We start from the raw sequence: 8473 nt of genomic DNA, 5'->3' as shown, positions 1-8473 counted from the left end.
AACATAATACACATTGAAAAAAAAAAGTATGTTTAACACTCTAAGCGACACTCATGAAAAGTTGTCAAATGTAGGATTGAAGTAAGAAATGAAAGCCAAAAGCAAATTACTCGCGATCAAAACTGTACGTATCTTAAAGTTAGTAATGCATAGTTATTCCTGTAATTTTATTCGAATTAATTTTCGCTTATTATGTTGTATAATATAAGAAGATGATTTCCCCATAAGAAAAGTTTGAAGACATATAGGTTAATGATTCCTGAGATTCGTCCATATAGGAAGTTGTGAGGTATTAGGTAAAGCGAATGTCTTAATTTAAGGAGAAGTAAGAAGTTGATTAGTGTTTTTAATAAACCGAGGAAAGATATTCCATATGCTATTTTTATGCCATAACTATAATTACGCCATAAAAGGTGAAATTATGCCAACGTTGTATAATTTTAATTATAAGAATAATTTAATGACGGGTTACAATACACGGTTTTGAGTCTTTGACTAACCATTCATTGTCAATTTTAAAATATTACGAATTTTGTAGTTTTTTTATTTTATTTTGTTCTTTAAAGATATGAGTTTATTAAACAAAAATAAACTTATGTCCTATAAGAGCCAAAAAATTAATCAATCAAACAAATTAATTTTAACACTAACTTTGTGCTTCAATAACTTACAATCACTCAAAAAAACTATAAACATAAGGGATAAAATTAAAAAAAAAAAAAAAAAAAGAAAAAAAAGAAACGGATAAGAGCAACTTGTCACGAGTAACTTGAATCATCTAAGTAATTTCCTGCAAGAAATACTGCAGGTAGAAACGCTGTACTGACTCATAATACAAAACCACTAAATGCAGACAGAGAGGAAAACGGTATTAATTTTCGTAAATTATTTATATATATATTTCTCTTACACGGCGACAAAAAAAGCCTCATTACATCTCCCCGAATGGCAATGCTAGAAAATCGACCAATGATTGCCGCTAAAAATGTCACATGCCAAATCTAGCTGAGGTGACTCAACATATAGCGCTTTTAAAAACAGAAACTGAAATAACCGGAGAGAGCATTCTCACCAAATGTGATCTCTTCCGAAATTCACCCTATCAGCTGCGGCAATCTCATAGCAGCAGGCAGTTAAGCTAGGCAGAAGTGAGTAGTCTTTGTCGAAAGATCTCTATTTTAGTATTTTGTCGAAAGCGCTTTTTTTTCACGAATTTATATATTACGAATTTATTTGACAATTTTTGATTTATATCACGAATTTATTTGTTTTATTATTGTTATTAGTTATTCATTGAAAAAAATCTCAGTCTCAGTCGTGCTGTTACGCTTCAAGATTTAATACTATAGCACATTTCTAATAGGTTTAACGAATTACATGCCATTTATTTGAATTCAAATTTTTTTTAATGACTTAGTATTTACTAAAAAGATTAAATTTTTCTCTAAAAAACAATTTGTTACATGGATTTGAATGATTACTTTGAATTCTTAGAATTTTGTGCATTTGCAATGTACTTAAGCTAGTAGCGAGCGAAGCGAGCTTGGTTTGCGAAGGAAAACCATATAAGATTGCGTAGCAATTTTCGGGAGTTGGCGAGCGTTAGCGAGCAGGGGGAGCAGCCCACTAGTATATTAAAATCGCAGTAGCGTTATCAACAAAATGATGAGTAAAATTTTAATTTTTCAATCAAAAAAAAACAACAAAAAAACAATTTGCATACAGAGTGTGAGGGGGTTACAATGTTTGATACTAGGTGATCTTACTCCACTCTATCTACTTATCACCATTTATATTGAAGAGCAGTTCCCGAAATCACGAAATGGCTGGAGTTGGGACACGAGTACTCACTGCTCGGTTAAGGCATCACCTCTCGGCTAACGCGTCACCTCTTAGATCTAGGAGGTGATGGCTAAGGGCATTCCAAAGATTATCAATTGTAATAAGATCGTAAGAGCGAGCTGGCATGCAATCTTCTCCTTTTTCAGATAGTCGTCGTGATGGCAACTTTATGAGGACATGCATCAGCGTTATATAAAACAAATGACACCTCGACTTATATTAATCAGTATATTATATTAATCAGTATACATATTTATTATTATATATTAATCAGTATACATATTTACTTTATTTTACAAATGACACTACTAGGAGGGGTTGAAACCTCTGCCCATCCTTCTTTTTTATCTACAGGCCTGCAGTGTACATTATTTATTTTTTTAGAAATAAAGTAACTAAAATAGTTACAAGAAACATTTTAAACAAAATTTTCACAAATATGCTCCACAAAACTTATATTTTATGGACATTAATAATTTCTACGATTATCATACTTTAAAATGGTAACTTTGATTTTAACCAGGGTTTCAAATCCTGATATTTTTTTTAATTTCATATTTAACGACATACGGAATTTTAGAAAAATACTTTCCGAAATTCGTACCGTGAAACTTCAAATTTTTTGGACCTAAATAATTACTGCGGGATGAATTCGATAAAACAGAGCTATATATTTTGAGATTTGAGCTGTAATTTTGTTTGTATATGTCCTTTGGATTTAGCGTTTTTCGTTCGTTCTTTTTTCTTTTTCTTTCTTTTTAATGAAAATGTGGCTAGACCTCAGTTATTTCAATAGGATATTTTAGGAATCAATTTCAAAAATTTGAATCTCTGAAATTTAATTAACATTTAATGAAACATTACACAAAAGCATTAATTGAAAATAGTAAACATTTTCGATATAATAATATTTATTTCGGATATAAACGTTATTGAACTATAATTTTCAAACTTTGTCCTATGTATTATTTTAATAGAGTAAACGCGAGTTTGAGTTGCAAAATTATAGACAAATTAATTCGGGGGCAAAAGATCCTAGTATTAATGTAAAATATTCTCTTTTCTTGACTTGACGGTTGGCGAGTTTTCTCTCACCAACAAAAAATGCTTGAATGTTCATTTTGGTATTAATAAATCAAACACTTTTTCTTAGTGAAAACTCAATAGTTTCTTTGAAAATACAAAAAAAGATTCAACTTTGCTGTGCGAGTTTACAATTATGGCCCGTCTTAGATTTGGCGATTTAAAAATAAATTTTCGTCAATAACTTCGTACAGAAATATATACTGTTTCTTGAAAAATTTATATGAATAACAGGGCAATAAATATTTGCAGTTAATTGTAATAATGTTCCTGGCTCTATCACTTTGTTGAAACACGGCAAGGTTAATCACATAATTAAAAGGCTTCATAGGGATGAAAATGTGCATGGGAATTAAATATATTTAATAAAAAAGGTGTAAGTAACGAAATTTAAAAATAGGATTAGCTGAATTTGTAATAATATAATATGTATTTCATTTGAACCATCCAGTCACTTTATGGATAAAATGTTTCTGACAATAAAATTTTCAAAGTTAATAAAATATATAAATTTAAATACAACTAAATTGTGATATGTCAACTTAAGAGTATTAAACTATTCTCACAAGCAAATTTTCTCAAAAGATAGAAAAGTTTATTGTTAATTTACTGTATTTTGTCAAATAACAAAATAAAATGAAATAAAACATCTACAGAAAGAAACTTAGTACTGAAACTACAGAAAGAACTTAAAGACGCTGCATTTATTTAAAAAAAAAAAAAGACTTTTATAAGAAATAGTAAAGTAATAATATGATTAGTTGAAGACAGCAAGTTTCATACACACTTTATAAAAGAATAATATGAAAGTTAACAATTGTGTTTATTCTTTGCAGTGAACTACAATGTTTCATAAACTTTTACTTAAATTCAATATCAATAAGACAATATCAATGATTTTAAGACAATATCAAAATGTGAAATTTTTTTGGCATTTAAATTCTTTTGTCAGCATTATATATCTTTAAATTGTATTATACTTGTTAGTATTACAATGTATTTTTATTTTTTTTATTTTGTAGTTGAGGTTGTAGCTAATGTAGAAGAACGCTACGTTGGCAGCGGAGATGAGCAGACTTATATGTCTGGTGATAATTTGTCTGATATCAATGAGTAAGTATAACTATTTTTAAAATTCCCTAAAATTTTAACTCAAAGCACAAGAAATTTTTATATGTTTAGCAGGCAGTCATGTTACGGGACAGTTCGCATATATATATATATATATATATATATATATATATATATATATATATATATATATATATATATATATATATATATATATATATATATATATATATATATATATATATATATATATATATATATATATATATATATATATATATATATATATATATATATATATATATATATCTATATATATATATATATATGAAGGGTGATTCTAAAAAGATGGGAAAAAATTTAGGAAGTGATAGTACACACCCAGACAAACAATTTTTATCAAAGAATGCATGGTCGAAAACAAAACCCAATACCGCTAGAGGGCGTCTGTGGGGATTTATTCACAGACTACATATGTCAACCTTCCTCTATCAAAAGGTACCTCGTGATGGATTCAAGTTAACATGTCTTATATACTATTGATTTGGTATTTAATATTTGTAGTGGTAGTTACGCCACATTACTCCCCTTCCAGAATTGTATCTGTGATAGAATTCGATGAATGAATTCCACTAGTTGATTCATGCTGTTTCCTTCATTTTTTTTATTTATAGCATTTCGCTCTTTTTTTTCCTTCTTAATTTTTTTGTTTTTTTTATTAACCGGGAGACTTTATTTACTTCACCGGATTTTTTTCCCTCTCTTTCTTTGAGCAATTTATTTTTAAGCAAATCAACTGTTTTATTGTGGATCATCCATCTATATTGACATGTTCTTGTCACGTTCGGAGTTCACAAATGTGGGGATTTATTCACAGACTATGTCATCCTTCATCTATCAAAAGGTACCTCGTGATGGATTCAAGTTAACATGTCTTATATACTATTGATTTGGTATTTATTTCTAGGGGTAGTTACGCCACACGTCAAAGTTTATGTTCTTATATGAGGCAAAAACACACAAAGAACGATGAAGTTAAGTTATAAAAGCAAATTTAATGGCATGTGATTACAATAAGTGTTCAAAACAGTGGCCGGCAGCGACTATGCAGGTACAACGGCGAAGAAAAGATAGGCGAACTTTCCCTGCAGCTGCCGAAAGCTTGGCGACAAATAACGTAGCGCAGTAAAGGCTGGGACACACCTGTCATGCAGCGTTCCGATCCGACTACGGTCATACGGCCGGACGACTGTATGAGAGGAGAATAGTCAACGGCCTTGAATGCAGCAAGCCACACCTGTCCGTCACGTGACCTGTTCTACTCCCACCCGTCTCCGATTCGTTGTCCGATCACGCTCAGACAGTGCAGACCATTCGTTTACTTGATGCGGGACGCTTGTCGTTAGCTGTTTTTGTATAGTTTTCTGACATCGCTTGGCGAAAAATGGCGGCTATAAAACCGGAGGAACTGATCGAAAGTGTAAGAAATTTTCCAGTTTTGTATGATCAAACTCAAGAACAGTATAGAAACTCTGACTACAAGGACATTATCTGGAAAAAAGTTGCGAAGGAATTGAATGTAGAAGGTAAGAACATTTATTATTATTATTATTATATTATTATTTATTATTATTATATTATTATTTATTATCATTATTATTATTATATTATTATATTATTATTTATTATATCATTTATTATTATTATATTATTAATAATTATACTAGATTATACAAATTTGAAAAAATGCATAGCTTGGAAAACAATAAACTTATAAACTTATGAGGGCCCGACGTTCTTGCCACTCCACACTACCCTCTTCAGAGTTGAAGAATTGTTTAAACTGCTCTCTTACATTAAATGCTTCACGATTTTCCCCTCCTCTGCGACGTGGAAAGTGCTGGAGGCGAGATTTCTCCACTGGAGTTATGTCAGCACCATGAGTTAGTTCAGGCACTTGGTAGTTTTCGTCATTTCGAATGAAGTTGTGCAAGATGCATGCTGCGAGTACAAGACTCGTTATGTTGTCAGGACTTCCCTGGAGAGGTCTCATGAACATTCGAAATTTTTGCACCAAAATGCCAAAAACGTTTTCCGATATTCTTCTTGCTCTACTCAATCTGTAGTTGAAAATTCTCTGCTCGTTAGACAAGTTCTTTCCAGGAAATGGTCTCATAATGTTTTCAGTAAGGGGAAAAGCTTCATCTGCAACTATAACCATAGGAAGTTTAGTGTCTGTTCCTGGGAGACACTTTTTGTCAGGGATGTTAAGTTGGTTTCGAGATAGCTTTTTACCAAAATTAGAATTAGACAAAACACCACCATCAGAGTTTCTTCCGTAGCTTCCCACGTCTAGAAATATGAAATTGTAACGAGCATCAACTAGAGCTAAAAGAACAATGGAGTATGTTTTCTTGTAGTTCCAATAGAGACTTCCTGACGATTTTGGAGCTTGTATTGTCACATGTTTCCCATCCATTGCACCAATACAATTGGGAAACTGCCACTTTTTCCAAAATTCTATCGCTATTTCATTCCACCTGTCCTCATTCGGAGCTGGCATTACTTCGTTCATAAGTACTTGAATTACCACTCTGCTTGTGTGATGAATAATGGAACCAACTGTACTTCTTCCCATTCTGTAACTGAATGATATGGTTTTGAAAGAATCTCCTGTAGCAAGAAACCTGTAACAAACAACTTATATTAATAACTTTCTATCATTTTTAGGGCAAGAAGAGGAATGTAAAAAGAAGTGGAACGGAATACGAGACAGTCTGCGAAGAGCTAGACAGAAAAGAAAAACCAAATCTGGACAGTCGGCAACATCAATCAATAGATACAAATTTGAGTCTATCCTTGAATTTTTGATTCCTCATCTCGCCGAACGTAAAGGTCTAAGTAATGTTCCTGATGAAGAGGACGATACTGATGAAACTCAACTCAATGATTCTCATCAGCAGAACTCCACCAAGGAGACACTAAATATTATAAATGAGAATGAATCTCAAGAGACTGCAGAATCCGTGTCGTTGCTAACACCTACAACTCCAGCCAGTCGAGTTTCCATCGACCATAGACCTCTATCTGTAAAACGCAAAAGGAAGCTTGAAGTGAAACCTCAAGAGTCTCCATCATCTCAGCTAATGGCATACTTATTGGCTGAGAAAGAAGCTGAGAAGAAAAAAGAGTCACGTAAAAATGATGGACAGCACCCTGTTGATGCTTTTTTGGCTGGAATCGCTACAAGTCTGAAATCACTGCATCCAGTTCGTTTTCATTCAGCTAAAGGGAAGATCTTCAATATTGTCCAAGAGTACGAATTACAGCAGCTTCTTGAAAACCAACAAACTGAAATGATTCATACAAACAATGTTTCCTCTGAAACGTCTATTACAATGTCGGAAGAAGAGGGATTGTATGCACATTCAAATAGACCCGCACATTTCTCCAGAAGTATTCAACATACACCAACACATCCCGCTGACACTGAAGAAACTTACTGCACTAACGTAGATTTTTTACAGCTTTAACAACATATTTCATATTTGGACTGTGAAATTGTAATTAAATGATAATACATTTCTTTTGGTAATTTTCTTGTACATGTTATGCCTTTTTAAAATCGAACTAAAGATTTCAAATTTATCTGGAAATATAATTGTCATAAAACAAGGTTTAACTAATATATTCTGAACTTTTCTTAAACTATTTGAAAAAAATAATTTTGACAATTTATTTGACGTAGCAATTTGCATCATGGTTAGGAAAATTATGTTTTATAATCATACATATTATATATGTATATAGGCCTACATTTATAATAGTTATTTATTGTCTTTTTTTATTTGTTTCACAATATATATGTAGGTAGTTAAAATGCTTAATGAAGACTTATGAACAAAGTCTTGTTTCACAACTACAATGCATTATCTAATAAATTATGTCTGATGTTTTTTGACAAGAGACCACAGTGTAAATGAAATGGTATCTTACCTTACAAATACTGCCAAGCGGTGTCTAGGAGTAATCGCTTTTCTAAAATACGTGTTTTGCTTGGTTAAATGTTCTTTGAGTTTAAGTTCCAATTGATTGAAGGTGTGCATAGGCATTCTGAAGTAATGAAAAAATTTCGTCTCGTCGTCCAACAGATGAGGTAAAAGTGTGGTAAACTCCCCTTCTTCGTGTCTTCTTTTCCATGCATCATGTACCCAATATTCACGTTTCCCACTACTCTTTTCATTATTTCGATCTTCTTCGTCCAAACAAATAGCCACAATAGCTAAATCACGATTGCTAAAATGCTTCAACATTATTGCACAGTTCCACGGTTGTTTGCGATCTCGAGTTGAACTAACGTAAAATCGGAAAGAAGCAGGTTGTGAACATGAAACATGTGCTCATTCCTTTCCGATCCCGCACCGGTCACACTTTTTAAAGAAAATCGGGTATGAGTCGGATCGGAACGCTGCATGAC

At 32.1% G+C, this 8473-nt stretch overlaps 2 protein-coding genes across 2 annotated transcripts; one reads left to right on the top strand and one right to left on the bottom strand.

The window, feature by feature from the left end:
• The first annotated feature begins 5188 nt into the window (after window positions 1-5188).
• LOC147806534 (uncharacterized) lies at window positions 5189-7589 on the top strand. Its single transcript, XM_087169336.1, has 2 exons — window positions 5189-5582; window positions 6727-7589. The coding sequence occupies exons 1-2, from the start codon at window positions 5441-5443 to the stop codon at window positions 7527-7529; spliced, it is 945 nt and encodes a 314-aa protein (XP_087025462.1). The 5' UTR covers window positions 5189-5440; the 3' UTR covers window positions 7530-7589.
• Window positions 5724-6729, bottom strand: LOC122271958 (uncharacterized). Its single transcript, XM_043054770.3, has one exon. It carries the CDS (start codon window positions 6632-6634, stop codon window positions 5768-5770), a length of 867 nt encoding a protein of 288 aa, XP_042910704.1. The 5' UTR covers window positions 6635-6729; the 3' UTR covers window positions 5724-5767.
• Window positions 7590-8473: the final 884 nt, after the last annotated feature.

This window comes from Parasteatoda tepidariorum, chromosome 8 (genome assembly GCF_982258835.1).
Source record: "Parasteatoda tepidariorum strain Cologne lab strain chromosome 8, Ptep-v5.0, whole genome shotgun sequence".
Taxonomy (NCBI): domain Eukaryota; kingdom Metazoa; phylum Arthropoda; class Arachnida; order Araneae; family Theridiidae; genus Parasteatoda; species Parasteatoda tepidariorum.
This window is presented reverse-complemented; position numbering and strand designations above follow the sequence as displayed.